Source organism: Eubalaena glacialis, chromosome 16 (assembly GCF_028564815.1).
Source record: "Eubalaena glacialis isolate mEubGla1 chromosome 16, mEubGla1.1.hap2.+ XY, whole genome shotgun sequence".
NCBI lineage: Eukaryota > Metazoa > Chordata > Mammalia > Artiodactyla > Balaenidae > Eubalaena > Eubalaena glacialis.
In genome coordinates, this window is record NC_083731.1 from 11,978,127 (window position 1) to 11,998,042 (window position 19,916).

General features: G+C 44.0%; 1 protein-coding gene across 1 annotated transcript in view; it reads left to right on the forward strand.

Moving 5' to 3' along the window:
- Window positions 1-1,670: 1,670 nt before the first annotated feature.
- SLC15A1 (solute carrier family 15 member 1) overlaps window positions 1,671-19,916 on the forward strand; it is a 39,215-nt gene continuing 20,969 nt past the window's right edge. Inside the window, exons 1-13 of the mRNA XM_061170906.1 lie at window positions 1,671-1,843; window positions 4,715-4,791; window positions 6,587-6,758; window positions 7,356-7,537; window positions 7,608-7,624; window positions 8,874-8,955; window positions 9,062-9,203; window positions 10,143-10,262; window positions 12,554-12,653; window positions 12,863-12,953; window positions 14,850-14,933; window positions 17,438-17,520; window positions 19,792-19,878. Of these exons, the coding sequence (XP_061026889.1) occupies window positions 1,671-1,843; window positions 4,715-4,791; window positions 6,587-6,758; window positions 7,356-7,537; window positions 7,608-7,624; window positions 8,874-8,955; window positions 9,062-9,203; window positions 10,143-10,262; window positions 12,554-12,653; window positions 12,863-12,953; window positions 14,850-14,933; window positions 17,438-17,520; window positions 19,792-19,878 (1,410 nt within the window). The remainder of the gene's footprint in view (window positions 1,844-4,714; window positions 4,792-6,586; window positions 6,759-7,355; window positions 7,538-7,607; window positions 7,625-8,873; window positions 8,956-9,061; window positions 9,204-10,142; window positions 10,263-12,553; window positions 12,654-12,862; window positions 12,954-14,849; window positions 14,934-17,437; window positions 17,521-19,791; window positions 19,879-19,916) is intronic.

Here is a 19,916-nt window from a genome sequence, read left to right on the forward strand (position 1 = left end):
GGCCGAGAGAAGGAGGTAGTTTCAAGAAAGATGAAGGCCTGGCCGTCGGACACACACAGGACCAGTCCCGGCTGCTGGGCGGCTCAAGATGCCACGAGGCAGCTCACTGCACCCACAGGCAGCGAGGGAAGACTAGCCAAGACGGGCGACACCGAAACAACAGGGGCCGATGACGGCAGCACGGTGGTGAGGGACCCCGTGGCCGAGGAGCCAGTGCCAGGCTGCAGCCAGACGGTTTCACACCCCACATCTGCCTCCTCTGGGGCTGGACAGAGAGCCCCATGCCCCGGCATCTGGGCTCACACCTCGGGCTGTGTGGATACAAGGTCGCCAGCGCCCCAGGCTGAGCCCCTGCCATGGCCTTGTGCCAGGGTCGCGTCATAAAACCTACACTGTCCCATTAGCACTGGCTTCCCCATATTTCTAAAGCAGCTCCATGTTCTTCGGGTTTAGTTGAAATTCTTAGTTCTCAAAGGCCTGATAACTCATTTGCTTTTAGCAGCAGTGCCGGCAGGACAGCCAGGAGCTTGATTAAATGGCTTTAGGAAAACCATACATCAGTATGTTCTGTGTTTATATAGCTATTTGTCAATGTATCAAAGGAAAAATAGATTCTCTCTTAGTGGGGAAGGAGGTAGTTGTGGAAAAGAGGCTATTTCTATAAAAACAAGTGAAGGGTGGGCAGGGCCATTGCCCATCGGTGTGCAGGCTGCGCCCTGCCTGGGGGCCCCAGCAGGAGGGCCCGGGGCTAGAAGGCACCGCCCAGGCCACCAAGCCGCTCTCCACTCACAAGCCTTGCCTCCCGGGCAGGATCCTGCCGGAAAGATCACAATTTTCTAAAGCACACAAAACTGCCATGCGGAGGAGCAGGGACCCTGAGGTGGGAAATGTGGCCAGACATTCCAGGAAGGAAAAAAATCAAGTCAGGCAAGAAACAGCCTCAGGAAGAGCCACTCTGGAAACTAGGGCCTTGGGTGACAGGCGCAGAGCCTGTTCTGTAACTAGCCTGACTCCTGTGGGAAAAGCCCACTGAAGGAAAGAAAAGCCCTTTCACTTCTTGATCAAAGCTGATCAATTTTGGAAAAAACATCAAAACAGGGGTGCAACACCAGGCCCCCCGCCTCTCCCGCCACCAAGACTCAGCTCGGCTGCAGTTACGCCTGGTGCCTGTCCTGCTGGGCTCTTTTTGAAATGGCACACGCTTTATTTTCTGAAAAAAAAAAAAGAAGAAAAGGTGGGGGGGATCATATGATATGTGAGGCTCTGAAACACTTTCCAGAAGTCAGAACAGCTGGCTGTGTCTGGGGTGATTGTAAAGAGGCTAAAGGGATCTAAGCTGGGAGAGAGGAGTGGGGAGACCGAGGGGGGAGTGTGTGTGTGTGGGGCGGCGCTAACTGCCCTAATGCTGCCAGGAGCCATGAAGGAGCCTGGAGGGAGGGAGAAGTAGGAGGCCTGGCTGGACTGCTGGGGTGGAGGATGACAGAAGTCAGGTCCCCAGGGGAGGCCTGGCCTTGCAGGTAGCAGAACCAGCGAGGTTTGAGGGCAGTCCTGAGAGCCTCCACCTGGGACGCTCAGGTCAGTGGGGTGGGCAGGGGACAGGAAGGTGAGGCAAGGCGTCTTGTTTGTCACCGTCGTGCTGGTGAACGGAGGGCAGAGCTCAGAAAGAGGGAATGAAGAGCCGAGGCCAGAATCACATCATAGGAGCTGATCACCCAGACGTGAGCGATGCTCAGCGCCTGCCTGCGCCCCAGCCTCTCCTGTGTGGCTCCCTAGCTCTGCTCCGGGGCAGCGAGTGGCTCGCAAACTATACGCCCGGCACAGACAGCCGGCCCCACCCTCTGAGGTTTTGATTCCATGGGTCTGGGCTGGACCTGAGAGTTTGCATTTCCATGGAGTTCCCAGGAGCTGCTTCTGCTGGTGCAGGGACCACACGTGGAGAACCTGGAGAACCGCTGTGCTGGAGAAGTTTTGAATGTTCCTTTAACCCCTGCAGCCACTCACAGAGTCACGCACTATATGCTGCCGATTTGAAAACAGCTTGACTGAAAGTCAGTGCTTGCCACTGTGGCTTGTATTTGGGAAGTCTGACTTTTCTCTGTCCACAACTTCCTCATCCCATGACCTAATTTCCCCAGGTGACATCATAAGGACCTTCTGATTTTGGTCAATGAGAGCAACCCTGGAGGGGACGGCCTCTTTCTTCAAGGGCCACCTCTCACCCCTGCCAGGGCTCCCCATGGCAAATTCTTGTCCCTATTTTAAAGTCAGTCCATTCCAAACATCCATCCACACTACCCAGATGTCTTCATGGGATGCAGTAAGTGACAAACTTCATCTTATTAATGTAGCTTCGATCTTATTAACCAACCTGCAAAGAAGGTGTTAGCATTTCTAGATGAAGAAATGGAGGGCCAGTGGTTGAGTGTTTTGACCAGAGCCTCATGGCTGGGAAGAATGTCTCCAAGCTGATTCCAAAGTCCCATGTCCTTCCATCTACTAACTGCAGGGGTAATATTGTGAGAGGAGTTCTCACCTTAACTCAGAAACTACTTCTGCTAAGAGTGAGGCTAAGTATATTCTAGCAGGAGCATTGTGTCCCCTGGGGTCTCATGTGACCGACTTTGTGAGGCATATGCACAGCCTAAAAGAGCCATAATCAAGGAAACTCGTTTTACTCCTGGTTTATGAAACCATTTTCAGACCCCCTTATTCCTGGTGGCCACCCTGTAAGGCAGCATCCCCACTTTAGAGATGGGTAATGAAGAGTCAGAAACCAGAAGGCAGCTGAGCAAGTACAGATTCTGCCAAATCCCATCAAAAAGGCAGGTGCCTAGTATGGACTCCTAAGCCCTCAGATAGAAAATGTAGCTCAGGAAAACAAATGATAAAAGGACATGTTGCTGACAAACAAAACTTGCTAGGAGGTTTGAGTCTTATATCTATGTAAATAGTGATGAAACCTACATCTACAGAGCTTGAGGCAAACCCATGTGTATTAGTCTCCCATGGCTGCTGTAACAAATCACCACAAACTTAGTGGCTTAAAACAACACAAAATTATTATCTTAAAGCTCTAGAGGTCAGAAGTCTGACATGGGTTTCACTGGGGCAAAATCAAGGTGTTGGCAGGGCTGGTTCCTTCTGGAGGCTCAAGGGACAGAATCCATTTCCTTGTCCTTTCAGCTTCTAGAGGTCACCACATTCCTTGGCTCGTGGTGGCCTTCCAGCAATTGCTGTCACCCCAACTTCTGCTTCTGTCTTCATATCTCCTCCTTTGACTCTTTTAATGACACTTTTGATTGTGCTGAGGCCACCCAGATAATCCAGGATAAACGCCCCATCTCAAGGTCTTTGAATGAATCACACCTACAAAGTCCCTTTTGCCGTGGAGGGTAACATATCCACAAGCCCTGGGGATTGGGAGGAGGACATCTTCGGGTGACCACTGTTCTGCCACCCACACCATGCGACTTCAGAAATGTCATCCCCAACACATCATACAGTACTTACATCTTTCCCTCAATTTCCCTCCCGGCGATGATAGGGAATACTTTTCTCTCTGCATGCAGGTGCGAGCTTCTCTGTTAGATCCAGCAAAGATGCCTCTTCCTTCCCTTCCCAAGTCTAAATCCTAGAAAAGCACTCCTTATGCCCATCATGTTGCTGAGGGAGTTATCAGTTTCTAGGTAGGTAATAAAACATTAAAGTTAGGGTTTCCATCCCTAAATGGTTCAAAATACGGAATGTGCTTCGTTAAATAGTAGGAAATAGTCACCTTAATGGAGAGATTCTGTCAACTAGTGGGGAGCAATAGTGTGTCTTTCTTGGTTTTTCCTGCTGTCCTCACAAGTCAGTAATCATAGAGGTTTATAATGTACACTTATTTTACTAAATTCTTTAGCCAAAAGAGAGACAAAAGCACTGCTAGGCTTAGAATAACAGTAAGAGCCAGCATTGATTCCACGGTTACTATATGCCGGGACTGGCTAAGCTGTTTTACTCTGATCAGTAGTTAAAACCAAGTGACCCATGAAGGATGCTAGAAACATCGGACCACTCAAGTATTCCGATCAGATTTACTATCAGGATATCAACAATAGACCCAACTCTACCAAAGTAAACAGAATCTTGTGACAGTTGAAATTTGAGTTCAGACTTAAGGCTCAACGTAACCCCCCCTTCCGCACTTAGCTTCCTCAGACAGCAATCCTGAGAGGACACGGGTGTATTAAGAAATGCTGACTGCAGTATTACATCCAGTAAGTAGCTCTGAATTCTATAAAAGAAGAGCTTAGCAACCTCTGCCCCACGGCAATAAAAGTGTTTCTTTGGAACACACAGCTTTCAGAAAAGAAAAAAACTTCCTGAGCGATGAGTGGGTACTAAATCTCAGATTTTCACTTGAGTGAGTTCAGGAATTTCATTTTCCATCATGTAGTTCTGGGTGCCGACGGTTGTTGTAATAAGGTTTAAGATCTCTTTGCTGTAACCCTATTCATGTTTGAGCTAAACAAAACCTTTGCCATTATTATTTAGCAAATAATTGGTGCTAAGTAATATTTAGCCAAAAAATTACAGGTGCTAGCCTGGCCAGGTGAAGTCTTTCCCTGCAAACCAAAATTCTGAGAAACATGTGAAAGAGATGATTGCAGCAAAGCTCCAGGCTGCCTCTGTTGAGTCTGGATTTTCATACCCTCCTCCTGCTTTTCTCTAGAAGGCCCATTGCAAGAACCAACCTGAGCCGTTGTGTGGACGATACTCATTGCTTTGTCTGGTCTTTGGGAGACAGCGGTAAGGCTCCATTATCTGAAGTCTAAGTAGGCAGAGCGTCGTATGGTCCTGCTAGATCCTCAAGAAGACGGAGCAAAGAAACAGGCTTCCAATACTGACAACAGGCTCATCCTGTAGAACTTTGCAAAAGCGCCTTCCTGGCAGGTCCTTTTATTTCACAGCAGAGTGGCCGTCTCCCCACTCTGGTGATGAAACACGGCAACATGTAGGGTCTGGTGATGAAACGTGGCTTGTTTGTCCACGATGGTCCCATCAGGAAACCGATGGCATACTCAAAATAGGGGCGTTTATTCACAGAAAGACATTTAGACGGGTGGGGGGCAGGGCACCGTAAGTGATGGTGCAGGTACCCGGCGTATCGGCCTTACTGTTACCACCTGCAGGAAGTGGTACAAAACCGGGATGGAAACCCGGAAGGAGAGTCGTGTGGAGAGAGAGAGGGCCGACCTCGGAGGCGCAGTGGCTGACACTTGAGGGTTCAGCCATCTGAGGTGGCCTGGGAGCCAGGGCTTAGGGGGAGCAGGCTTCTGGCCCCCACGCCCAGGGAGAGGAACACCCTGACCCTCTGACCTTCTGCCACGGCTCCCCACTGGCCAAACTCTATGGGGATTGGGAAGACATGGGGACACTGATGAAACCCACCAGGTCAGCCTCACCGACAGAAGGAGGCTAGCGGGGCAGATGGAACTGCTAAGTGGCAGAGCCAGGATATGAACACGGTACTTGATGACTGATGTGGCTGGTTCTTTGGAATATGTATTCATTCAACAAACATTTAATTTGCACTCTGGAAAACACCGTGTGAGGGGCTGAGGATTCTGACGTGGTAGCATCTCCCACTGAAGGACCCATCGAGCCCTGGTCTGGGGCTTTCCGCGTGGAACTCTTACAGCCATCCTAGAAGGTGGGTGGCGTTATCTTCATCTGATAGGCAGGCTGTCCACAGGGGAGGTGGGCTTGCCCAGGGTCACGGGGGGTCAGGACTGAGATCCCATTACCCATCTGACCCCATGCCCACATTCTTCACATGTTGCCCCTGAGAGCAGCCCCTTCCCACAAGGAAGTCTAACTGGGGAGAAAACCAGTCTATTAGTGGTGAAGAACCTCCTTCCAGAATTTTAATATTTCCCACCTTAGGACAAGGACTAAAATAGCATCACTGCTCTTAAGTGGGCAAGAGTGGGAGACTGTCTGGTGTGGGGCGTGAGGCCGTGCTGAGCTGGGGAAGTGCGGATACCCACAGCCCAGCGTGAGCGGCTTCAGGAAGGAAGACCCCGGCCCACGGGATGAAGGGGTGCCTGGAGGACCACGTGGTCCAGGCCCAGAAGGGAGTTCCTCAGGCAGAGCTGCAGTGTTGTTTCTTGTGGGATGGGGCCCTGGACTTGCACATGATGAAAACACAAGGTGGCAGGTCCGAGAGGAAAGGCCCAGAACGGGGAAGGTGTAAGAGCTGGCGCTGGGGGCCGTGGTGGAGACGCCAGCGTGCCGTCGGCTTCTGTATCCGGTTCCCTCCCCGCCCCCGCCCCTGACCCCGGGACATAGGGCACAGGAGGGTCTCTCTGGTGCTCGGGGACAGGGCAGGGATAAAACTTACTTACGTAGATCGGTCAGGCAACTCGACCTCGCAGCCTGCGTGTGATTCTCCGAGTGTGGTCCCTGGGCCAGCAGCACTGACATCCCCTTGGAACTTGTTAGAAAAGCAAGCTCGAGGGACCACGCCAGGCCTACAGGGACCGCAGCTCTGGGCGTGGGGGCCAGAAGCCTGCTCCCCCTAAGCCCTGGGGCTGGTTCTGAGGCAGCCTCCAGTCTGAGAACCATTGCTGTGGGATCCATAACTCCGCGGGGGACTCTAAGCTGTGGTCAGTGGGGCTGGAGGAGGAGCTGCAGGAGAGGGGTGGGCGTGTGGAACAGCCTGTGACAGACCCTGATAAATACGGGCCAAAGTGTTGGTATCGGGAGCAGCGCAGGTGAGGCTGCAGTCAGCTCCGGCCAAAATTCAGCGGAGACAGAAAAGCAGGGGCTGCAACAGAGGGGATGAAGGGTACAGCTAGGATTTAGAAGGCGGTCAGGGGCACCCGGTTTGTACCAACTCACTTGGATTCTCACCCATTTTCTTCCTGTTCTCCTAATTCACTTTTCTGATGCAAAGACGCTGGGGACGTGGGGATGGAGACCACGTGGTACTTCCAGCAGAGGAGAGGCGGCCACAGAAACTGCTAGTTATCGCCCTCTGGTAACGAGGGGAGGTCAGAGGCGGCTTCGCGAAGGGAAGGGGCACGTTAAAAGGAGGCTTCCTGGCAAAGCGGTCGCTGTCTTGTTGGGGACTTTAGGCGGGTGCGCGTGGCGTGTCCCGGGAGCCTTGTGTGCCGGGGCCGGGTGGGAGGAAGGGCGGCCCGGGGAACAGGATGGGCGTCGGACCTCACTGTGTAGCAGGCACTCTTAAGCGTTTTCTATTTAACCCCCATCCAAACCCTCTGACCTTGTGGGACGGTGAAGTTTGGATTCTATCCCGTGGGCGTTGGGCAGCCTTTTTAAGTCTTTTAAGGACGAAATGGTTTCGGCAGATTCTCTGAGCCTCTGGCTCTCCATCCTGACCACACACGAGAGTTGCCCGAGCAGGTGATTGAAAGAAAATGCAGCCACCAGCCCAACCCGACTCGGAGAAGCGGCCCAGGCCTGGGACTGGGATGGTGGACAGGGCCGGAGGGTCTGGACAACACACCCGACGGCCTGACCGACACGGAGGGTCTGAGCTTAACTCAGCCAAAAGCACTTTAAGTACTCGACTTTAACGGTGGCATTTTGTTTTCTTTCAGGAATGTCCATACCGCAGGTGAGTATCCTTTCTACTTCTCCACGTAGCTTCATGATGTAAACTTTACAACCTGTTTTGCCCGTAAATGTTCACAGCTGTGCTTTATTCGCTTAACAAATGCACCTCATGCATTTCACACCAATGAGGGGACCATCCTGAGTTCCTGTGTGACATTTCTTCTCTTTAGGAAATGCTGTGTACAGGCATACCTCGTTTTATTGTGCTTCCCAGAGACTGTGTTTCTGTACAGATTGAAGGTTTGTGGCAACCCTGTGTTGTCAGATGATGGTTAGCATTTTTCAGCAACAAAGCATTCTTAAATTAAGGTATGTACCTTATTTTTTTAGACATAATGCTATTGCACACTTAACAGACCACAGTATAGTGTAAACATAACTTTCATATGCACTGGGAAACCCAAAACTTTGTATGACTTGTTTTATTGCAATTATTGCTTTATTGCGATGGTCTGGAACCAAACCCACAATATCTCTGAGGTCTGCCTGTCTAGCTTTTCTCAGACTAACAGTAAAACTATAAAACAAGAAAATCTTCATTTCATTGTTGTCTCTATGTAGAGTGTAAGGGAATAAAACTTTTTTTGTGTGTGTGTGTGTGTTTATCATTTTATTTGTGTTTATTTTCTTTTTTTTTAACATCTTTATTGGAGTATAATTGCTTTACAATGGTGTGTTAGTTTCTGCTTTATAACAAAGTGAATCAGTTATACATATACATATGTTCCCATATCTCTTCCCTCTTGCATGTCCCTCCCTCCAACCCCCCCATCCCACCCCTCTAGGTATTCACAAAGCATCAAGCTGATCTCCCTGTGCTATGCGGCTGCTTCCCACTAGCTAGCTATTTTACGTTTGGTGGTGTATATATGTCCATGCCACTCTCTCACTTTGTCACAGCTTACCCTTCCCCCTCCCCATATCCTCAAGTCCATTCTCTAGTAGGTCTGTGTCTTTATTCCCATCTTGCCACTAGGTTCTTCATGACCTTTTTTTTTTTTTTCCTTAGATTCCATATATATGTGTTAGCATACTGTATTTGTTTTTCTCTTTCTGACTTACTTCACTCTGTATGACAGACTCTAACTCCATCCACCTCACTAAAACTTTTTAATTCTTGATTCTACCTCTGGAGTGCCTCTGATAAGTTACTAAACACGCATCCGCTACTTTCCGTGCCGTTAGCCCTCGTTGGCGAATATGGACCAGCAAGGAGCTTGTTTCAAACGCAGACTGTTTCTCTTTGTCAGAATTGCTTTGGTTATCCCTTGAGCATCTTCTTCATCGTGATCAATGAGTTCTGTGAAAGATTTTCCTACTATGGAATGAGAGGTAACTCTTCAACACTCTCCCCGCCCCCCGTCAGTGAAGAGCCTGAGTTACTGTAGCCACTGCTAACTTTGTTGCCCTCTCCTCCTCCACCACTCTCGGCAAAAAGCGATCCTGATTCTGTACTTTCAACGTTTCCTCGGCTGGAACGACAATCTGGGCACCGCCATCTATCACACGTTTGTGGCTCTGTGCTATGTGACGCCCCTTCTCGGAGCTCTCATTGCCGACTCCTGGCTGGGGAAGTTCAAGTGAGTCGTGGCAGCTTTCTTGTTAACGAGCAAGCCAACAAGTAATGATAAGCTTTGGGGTTTGGGAGGGTGGGCTAGGGGAACGAAGAATCAGGGAACGTAAAACTCTTAGGAGAGAGTCCCAGGCCCTGTTTCCGCTCATCCTCGTATTGCCCGAGCTCAGCACAGTGCCTGGCATTCGGCAGGGTGATTGCAAGTAGCATCGGTAGGATTTTTTTCCCTCCTCTAAACACTGATAACATCTTTGTCGCATCTTGAAATAGTAGTAGGGATAGCATCTGTTGTTAATGATGCGTGAGAAATTAAGGGCTGGGAGAACAAAAAAGCTCCCTCCAAACAACGCAGCTGCTGAAAGGCTCAAACTGCTGGACCACAAGCTCAACCAGTCCTGCAGGAAGAGCTCCAGGAGTGCGCTCGATGCGGGGGCAGGGGGCGGGTCATTGGGACATTTCCTTGGACTTAACACAGAAGGAAGTAAAGGCTCTTCCAGGTCAAATGCATGACATGGGCAGAGGCAGGAATATTCACTATCTCAAAATTACTCAGTATAATTCAAAAGTAACCAATGGACCACTCCTGCCCAAATATTGTTACCAGGTGCAAGATAAATCTCTCTGACTGTTTAAAGATACAGGTCCTCATTTCAGCAGTTAGGTAACAATAGACACTGAGTCTTTCAAATAGTTGAAAGAAAGAACAGATCTTCTGCCTCCCCAGGTTCCCGCAGCCAAAACTTTGCTCAGTGCTTGCATGCTGAGGACCGAATTCTTCAGCAGGCTGCCTTGCAAAGGTTTATCAGGTTATCGTCCCAGTTTGAGAAACAAGGAGAATCGTGACTGGGCTTTTGAAAGTTGGAAGCAGAGGCCTTTTTGCACTGGCGTAGGAAGCGTATGGCTCTTGTACAATTAACTTGGATTCTCTTGACCTCTTTTAACACAGGACAATTGTGTCGCTGTCCATTGTCTACACCATTGGACAAGCAGTCATCGCTGTGAGTTCAATTAATGACCTCACGGACTTCAACCACGATGGAACCCCTGACAACATTTCTGTGCACGTGTGAGTTGATGTTAACTGCGGCCCTACCCCATCCTCTCACTAGTTGCTTGTTTGGTGCTCTAATTTTAAAAAAAAAATTTTTTTTATTGAAGTGTAGTTGATTTACAATGTGTTAGTTTCTGATGCACAGCAAAGTGACTCAGTTATACATATATATATTCTTTTTCATATTCTTTTCCATTATGTTTTATTACAAGATATTGAATATAGTTCTCTGTGCTGTACAATAGGACCTTGTTGTTTATCTATTTTATGTATAGTAGTTGGTATCTGCTGATCCCAAACTCCTAATTTATCCCTCCCCCCTTTGGTGCTCTAATTTTTAATCATTTTCCTTGAACCTTCACCATAAGTGTAAGGAAACCTTTCCTCCCTCATCAGTGTAGAGAAAGGTGTTTAACTGACTCAGAGTTGGGTCCTCAGTATGTCACCATCCTAACAGTTGTCTGGAGTCATTGCTCACTTGAAGGCTTGGTGTCTTGGGTGCATCTCCCATGAGGCATGGTCAGTGCACAGGATGTTTGTATTAATCTCGATCTTCCCTAGAGGGAGATTAACTCCCACAGACCTTGATCCTCAATTGCCCCAGGTTTCCTCAAGACTCTGTACCTTTGATTTTCTGTCTTGTACCACATTTCTGCTCATTTTTCGGTAATTCAGTTTCATAAGTATTTTTTCTAGCCCTATGTTCTGCTTTCTTGATGAACAGTGCTACTGACAACTGCTCCTCTGTGAGATGAATTTCCCTTCATGGCAGTCTGGCCTAGCAGACAAGTTGTAAAGATTTATTTCGTTTCCTGTTCTTTTGCTTCGATTCCTCGATCTATGAGTAAACCACCTAATGGGTTGGGAAAATATTATTGAAATTCAAATTAGTATCTGCAGTATCTGTGTTTCTGGTTTGTTAGTCAGGCAGATTGCCATCCAGGCTAGGTCCCTGGATGTGAACCCGTGGTGTCCCCAGGGAACTGTGTAGGTGGAGGGGAGTGGGTATAAGCAGGGTATAATCCACAGCTCAGATTTCCAGGATCTGAGTCCCACAGAGGAGCTGTAGGACATAGGCCAACTTATCTCCTCCACACCTCAATTTTCTAATCTACAATATCAATTAAGAACATGGACTTCGGAGCCAAGCTGAATGGGTTCAAGTTCTGCCTGTGCCTCTTACTACTATTGATCTTCAACAAGTTTCTTAACCTCTGTGCCCAGGTGTCCTCATTTGTAATAGTACCTGCCTATGCGTTAATCCAGGTAGAACACCTAGAACACTGCCTGGCAAGCAGTAGGTACTCAAGAAAGCTTAGTGACTTATTTTATTTCACGGGGTTAGTATTGAAACCTGCCTACAATCCTCACGAGAGTGCATGGTATATAATATTCAATTGGCCACGTTTTTGTTGTCCTTTAAAATGCTCAGAGTGACACCACCAAACACAAGTTGTTTTAAGAGGCAAGCAAGATGAAAGAGGTGCTTCTGCCAGTTAATCTAGGAAGATGGGCATGATTTTTTAAAGAATTCTTTCTTTGTGCAGTATCTTCCTTGACTTTATCTGTTTCATAAAATATTTTTTTAGCATTTTAAAACAATATTAGCAATCAAGAAGATATGGAATAAACACTTATAAAACCTGAAATTTGTAGTAACCTGTTGTAAATCTAACAAAACTACAAAATGAGGGTTGGTAAATTCTGTGAGTGCTTTTTTTCAATTCAGGAGATAAAACACAGATAACATGGAAAACACAAAAGTAAATTTAAAAAATACTCTTTAATCCCTTTTATTATTATAAATAATCTTTTTTATTCTAAAAAGTTATAATAAAAAACATTTTGCTCTACTTTTTTCAGTCTTCTGTACTTTGTAAACAAGTTAAGATCCTACTACATAACCTGCTATTCTGCTTTGCACTTAAATCATGTTTTCTAATGTCTTTTAATGACTATTATTAGTCTATTATGACTGTACCAGAGACAATGCTTAAAATTTCACTTACCCATTCTTTTGCTAAAAATCATAAGGCTACAAAAGAACTCCATACATAAATCTTTGTTCCGTATTCAAGCCATTTCTTTAAATTTTCTAGATGGTAAATTATTAGATAAAAGTATGAATTTGAAGGCCCTTGAGTTCAAGTTTCATTCAGCTGTCAAGACTGCATTTCTGTGAATTATCTTCTCATACAGGTTGAATCCCTTCTCTGTGTGCCTGGTCCTATTAGGGAAATTAGGGGAAAGGGAGGCCGATGCTTTTAAGGATCTCACATTTCAGCAATACTCACCTCTTTCCCTAGGGCACTGTCCATGGTTGGCCTGGCCCTGATAGCTCTGGGTACCGGAGGGATAAAGCCTTGTGTGTCTGCATTTGGTGGAGATCAGTTTGAAAAGGGCCAGGTGAGAGCATGCATCTCCATGTAAGTGATTATAAACACCCAGGAATCAAATTCCACAGTCAAAGTGTATTCTCCATAGGAGGCTGTTCAAGTACACGTGAAAGTAAGACACTGACCAAAGCTAAGTTCAAAGTCAAGTCAGATCATCGGCTACAGTTGATCCGTTACTGTATAGCCAAAGTCATCCTACCTTATCCTTTTTTATTACAGGAAAAGCAAAGAAACAGATTCTTTTCCATCTTTTATTTGGCCATTAATGCTGGAAGTTTGCTGTCTACTATCATCACTCCCATGCTCAGAGGTAAAAAATATCTGAAGTGGACCTTGGTTTTTCTTTTTTTAATTGTGAAGAGAAGTCAGGTGAAAAGGTTGAGTCCTTGTTGGTTTGTCCTGTCCCTCAATTCTCCCACGATGCCTCGGCTGTCACATACATCCTAGAGGATACAGTGAAATCTGGAATGCCAGCTACTTTTCTTTCAAGATTTAACTCCTAATCTTATATGAATCCCTTATCCCCGTGACCCCTGAAAAATTTAAACCGTCCTTAGCATAACAATCGATTTTTCTAAATTATTGTTAATGCAAAGTCCTTACTCATGGTAAGAGATAAGACAAGAGAGGCTGTTTGGAAACCACACCAGGTGGGCCATAGTTGACATTTTTGCCTTCAAGCTTTGCTCCCCAATGACGTTCAGTGAGTCAGGAAGAATTTAGCAGGCAAGGTTTTATTCTTTGCTTTCCCATCATCTCAGATATTTCTAAAAGAACTGCCCCCAAGGAAGAGAATGGGACAGCATCTATCATCAGCTCATATTTTTGTGCTTGTCAGCACTCCATTGAGGGTTTATGAATTTCCCATGTGGAAGGGAATATTTGGGGACAAATTAGACCAAAACAGGACTATCGTGTCCACACCTCGAGTCAGAATAAACCATGAAAGAAGATAATTTATGGAGTTTATGTACTTCTGCCTGTAGTAGCGCTTTGAAGATGACACTTAAAAACCATTCCAACTTGCTTTGTATGAAAATTTACTAGCTTTTATTCTTATATTATGTTTTCTCACCCCCTAACCTCCCCCGCCTCCAGGTTCTACTAGAATATGTGCTGTGCATGTTTGAATTAGAAAATGTGTAATAGGATAATTTTTAAGGGAAAATCATGGCTCTCATACAGATATAACATCAGCATGACAGAGATTTTATGTAACTTATTAGTTAATGAGGGAACTGGAAAGCATCAGTTCAAATAAGGATTTGACTAACAGAGATTTATGTTCTTTACTGGGTGGGGGGATTATTTTACATTGCTGTGAATAGGAATCATTTGTACAGTAACGAACAGGAAACATGTGCATGACTATAGTTTTCTGCCTAGTTAACTTCTTTCTCTGCAGAACTGTGAAACAGTTGGTCAAAAACAAAGACAAACCCCTTTAGGATCAGATGATTCCTGGAGGCTCCAGAACTCCATTGAAAGGATTTCCAGTAATCTCTGTTGCCCCTTCCAAGAGTCTTAATTTTTTCCCTACCAACCCTAGGATTTCAGAGCTAAAATAGATCTTCAGACAGGAGTTAGGAGACTATGGCCCACAGGCCAAATCCAGAAATCTGGACAAGACCATCCATGTGTGTATTGTCTATGGCTGCTTTCACCTACAAAGGCAGGGCTGAGTAGTTAGGACAGGTCCACAGCCTAAAAGATTTACTCTCTGGCTCTTCACAAAAAAGTTTATTGACCCCTACCCTGGATCATCTAATTGTTTTCTAATTGGCATGAATTCAGGGACATATAATCCTGATTTTCCAGGGCCCTTTGATTTTACTTTCTGAGTCCCACTTTCTTCACATTATTGTGTCTAGGTCATTTTCATCTCTCCCGCTAAGTAAGTCCACAGAACATAAGGGTTCCCACTGATTTTGGCTTAGCTGGTATCAGACATCTATTTAGTGGCTAAGGTTAGAACCCGCCTCCACCTCCTGCTCTTTCTGCTACAAAGCCATTTGCTCAGCCTTGTAGTAGACATCAGTCTACTGCAATGACAGTCTACTTGCAATGACATCAGTAAGATAAATGGATAAGTCTAGAACATTAAGTGAAAACAATATGTAAGAACCAGTTAGGAATTTATAAAACTGGGAAATAGATGAGTATTACCATTGCCATAATGAATTTTAATCTTGTCATTTCTCCCCAGTTCAAGTATGTGGAATTCACAGTAAACAATCTTGTTACCCACTGGCGTTTGGGGTTCCTGCTGCCCTTATGGCTGTATCTCTGAGTAAGTAGAAATCAGTTGAATTAATACAGTCCTATGATCAGGTCAGGCCCTCATATTAATTGTTGTGACCAGTTTTTAAAAGTTCATGTAACAAATTGTAATAGTAAGTAATACAAAGAATTGCCATCCCATGTTAAACATACTCTGAGAATTCAAAGAAAGTAGAGTTGGCATATTGCTTCAGAGAAAGTAGGATCAAAAAAGAGTCTAGAGGAAAAGGGATCAATTGAGTTGGACATTTAAAGGTTTGAAACTATTTAGGCAGATTAAGAAGAAGGTGATAGAATCTGCTAGACTAGGTGAACCCATGGCTGAAAGCTTTTGTTCTTATCAACACGTGCTTATCTACAACTTGCCTGAAGACATGGCAACCTGGTCCAATTGTCACTTAATTATTTCCAGTGAACATCTAGTTTTCCATAACGTATCATCTCTAAATGTTTCTACAAGACTGTCTTCCCTCTGGGAGGAATATATGTGTATAGTCATTTGCACATAAGTTCTTGGCATTGGCTTTTTAGGAGGTCTGAAGAGTTTTCTACAAGGGATAGTCCAGTTTAAAAGATGGTAGGTGTCTTCATTTCCTTGGACTGCCATAACAAAATATCACAGACTGAGTAGCTTAAACAACAGAAATTTATTAATTGTCTTACAGTTCTGGAGGCTGGAAGTCCAAGATCAATATGTCAGCAGGGCCATGCTCCCTCTGAAGGCCCTAGGGAAGAATCTCTTCCAGGCTTCCCTGCTACCTCTAATAGTTCCCTGGCTTGTGGCAGTATAACTTCAGTCTGTCCATGGCCTTCCCCCTGTGCGTGCATCTGTGTCCAAATTTCCCCTTTTGATAAGGACACCAGTCATTTTGGAGTAGGACCCACCCTAATGACTTCTCCTTAACTTGATCATCTGCAAATATTGTATTTCCAAATGAGGTAACGTTCTGAGGTCCTGGGGACAGGGACTTCAACATCTTTTGGGGAGAACACAGTTCAATCTACAACAGAAGCAAAAGAAGGAAACAGAACCCAATAACTGTCTCAAGCCTTCATAGCATCTCCTCCCTCTCAGATGAGGTAGCAGTCAGCACTATCACGTTCTCTGATTTTTTTTTTTTACCAGTTTTTAATAGTATTGAGTATGCCCTTTTTCATCTCTTTTGCTCATGTTGTAGTAATTTAGCTTTATCCTTACACTTAGGCGAAAGCTCAGGATTAGCCCCCTTTTTAACATCCATTTTCTTCTGTAATCATTTAAATATTGCCACTGTCCCCCAGAAGGCTCATATATGCCTTCTCTCCTCTAATTCTGGGTAAAGAGATAGGTTTTCAAAAACTATTGTTTTATGCCAGATGCTGTGTTAAATTGGCATCAGGTAAATTCTCTTTTCGTCTCTATGAGTCATCCTTACATCAAAGATTATGCTTTTTCTTATAATGAATTTGAGAAGAGGCCAAATCCTATGCCTTACCACCATCTCTAGAAGTTCCTATCGGCAACAATGCTATGCTTGAACAAGTTCATTAGGTAATCAGAAGCTTAAAGATTAAAATATTGGTTGGCAAAAAGAGGTAAACTCAAATGGAATACTCAACTGGGTATTCCATGTCTGGATTGAGGGAAATTAGCATTGGGTGAGAATACAAGTAAACTTCTCTTCCTTTAACTATAAAGAACATCTACAATCCAGGCACATACTTGGAGATATGCTTGAGAGTTGGCACTTGTCAAAACTTCAAGCCTTCTTAAATTGAGGAAAACAAGTAGAAGTCAAACAATTCATTGATGTTTTAAAATTATTGAATTGTGGTATTGGATAATCAGAAATCCCAGCATAGGGATTGTGGTTTTCAGAGTCTCTTGCAGAAAGGCTTTTTTTTCCCCTAAGTTATTTTCACAGTATTATGCATTTTCTAAGAAGGTCCATGGAAGAATGGCCTCATTGAAAAAGAACTTTTAACTTTTTGTAAAACTGTAACTGCACATGCAATTAATGGTAACTGTTTCTGTACCATGACCACAGAATAAATTCTGCCATATATGATTAAGTAGAAGTTTCAACAGATTAGTTCCTATTTTTGTCTGAAGATTTAAAAAACAGAAGAAACTTTCTCTTGCTATTGCAGCCAGAAAATTAAAGTTGTGTTCTATGTATTTGTAGAATAATGCATTAATCTGCTTTGTGAAAGCATTTATCCCTGTAAAGAGGGATAGAACTTGTGCTCAAATAGCTCTACCGAGTGTCTGCAAGCTGCCCCAAGTTCTGGGAAGGAGATAGTATTAGGCTTCAATGTTCGTATATGAGAACACAATATAATATTTCTCAGAAGCTGCTGTGATTATTAGAATCAAAAGCACTTTGGAAACCAGGAGAGAGGGAGGTAAACCCACTCTATGAGTAATCCCGGTATTTCCAAAACAAGGTTGTAACTCAAATAAAAACACATATTCTAGTTCACAGATAGTTCTGTCAAACTCCCTGTTGACTTATCTTCTTTTGCCCTCCCCAGTTGTATTTGTCATTGGCAGTGGAATGTACAAGAACGTCCAGCCCCAGGGTAATGTCATGGCTAAAGTCGCCAGCTGTGTTGGGGTAAGTATTTCAGTAGTCCTCTCTCTCAATCACATTTAGTCACCCCAGAGCCTTCTACCTCCTTTAAATTAAAATTCAATGAACCTTTGACTTTCCTTTAGACATTTTATTCGTGTTCTTTCCTTTTTTGATAAATTGAAGTTTCTTATAAAACTCACCAAATGGAAAAGGACACAAACAGAATTCAAAAAGGGAGGAATGGAAATGGCTATCGAACTTATAAAATAAGATCAGTGGTGAAAGAAAAACAAATCAAAGGGACTCTTTACCTCTCAAAATGACAGACAACATCTGATGTTTGTCAGGGAGCAGTGAAACAAAAATGGAGAGGTCTGGTTTCATAGTGTATATCCAGAGTCTGAAGTGTGGAAAGTGTCAGTAATCCTACTTGCAGGAACTAAGGCCAAGAAAATAACTTTTAAAAATGAACACAGCTTCACATTAAAAGATTATCAATGTATGTAATACTTAGAAAAAAATTTATGACAAAAATTGAAGTCCAGCAAGTTGCTAAAAATAGAACAGTGTTTAACTTATAGTACATCTATGTCATACTATGCAGCCATCAGAAGTCTTGTTTCCAAGACTACTTCACCAAATAGGAACATGAGGAATATGGTTTCTTCCATGTGCATCTACATGGTATGTGTCCACACAGGCACATTTTAAGGCAGGAAATAAATATTGAGTGTAGGAATTTTTAAATAATGGAGTCAAATAACTTTATTCTCAAATGTGCTACCCATTTTTCTTTTTTTAGGAATATCTACATTGTATAATCAGGGAGTAATGTGTCACTCATTTTTTTTTTTTAAGTGTGGGTAATCTTTTGGATGTAAAGGCAGCCTTAAGATAACTTTAGTCACTTACTTTCCCCTTTTCCTGGTGCTACTGTGTTAAACTATACATGTATGCTTTATCAAAGTCAAAATTTCTCCCGCCTCGCTGCTATTCCCTTTTCCTCCTATACTTTCCTCTAACATTGGAGCTATTCCCACCAAAAAGCTTTTTCCAGTCTAATAGGAATGATCCAATTCCAGTGATCTCTAAGTTCTTTCTTCCTAAGTAATTGATGACTTAGTCCCAATGCCAAAAGAACAACTTCAAGCTATTTAGTCATGAGAATGATATTGTTATTTCCCAGCATCCTAAGTCATCTCGTAGCTTTGAGTTATTGCTTTTAAGTCACAAAGTCACATGCATGTCCCCAGCTGGCATCACCATCGCCTTCTCCTGCTGTTACATCACTGTGAATGCACTTTGCTTTCCTAAAGGCATCTTACAAAAAAGGAATCTTGGAAGCCTCTAATTTTGTAATGGGTAGTGGTAGGTAGGTATGTTTTTTGGATCAGTGTTACCATGTTTTAAAATATGTTCAACTATAATCTTTATTTTCTTCTAATTCTGTTTCTATGTAGTGAGTTCTCCCTCTCCTTCGTGTGACTGTAATACATTATAATAGGCCTTCACCATCCAGTATGGTAGCCACTAGCCACGTGTGGCTATGGAACATTTGAAATGTGGCAAGTGCAACTGGGGAACAGAATTTTAAATTGGATTTCACTTAAATTAATTTAAATTATGTAATTTCTTATACACGTATTTCTATGTAGTGGGTTCTCTTAAATTTCAAAACCAGTACTCAATTCAGTTATTGGACAGCTTTTAAATATGTTTGAAGCAACTTAGGTGTGTAAGTCTAGTTTTTCAAGCATAAATTTTAGGCAATGTAAATACACATCAAACATTTCTGATAAAAATTTAGCATCCAAATTGAAATGTGGCGTAAGCGTGAAGTATACCCTAGATTTTGAAGACTTGGTATGAAAAGAGAATGTAAATTTTTTCATTAATTTTTTTAACATTGAGTACATGTTAAGATCATATTTGGGGTTTGTTGGGTTAAATAAAATATACTTAAAATGAATTTCACCTGTTTCCCTTTTACTTGTTAACATGGCTACCAGAAAACTCAAATGGCAAATGTGTCATGTGTTGTATTTCTACTGAACGCTCCTCTCTAGAGAACCCGGAGAGTAAAGTAGTAAGTAACAGCGTGACTTTGTTTACCCCGGCTCAAATGCTCTCAGTTAGTGAGAGGTTTGAAATAAATGCATGTTATGCCTTTAGCATCGTCATTATACTAACGTCTACAATTCTATATTTTGCTTCTCTCGTAAGTCTTCCATTAAAGGGAGTTTCATTGAAATGTGTTGCACTGATAAAGGAATCAGTTCTGTTTTGAAACTTGATTGTTCTTCCTTCCTTCAGTTTGCCATCAAAAATAGGGTTAGGCATCGGAGTAAGAGATTTCCCAAGAGGGAACACTGGCTGGACTGGGCTACCGAGAAATACGACGTAAGTGATGATTATTGCTACAGCGGCCCCAGTGATCG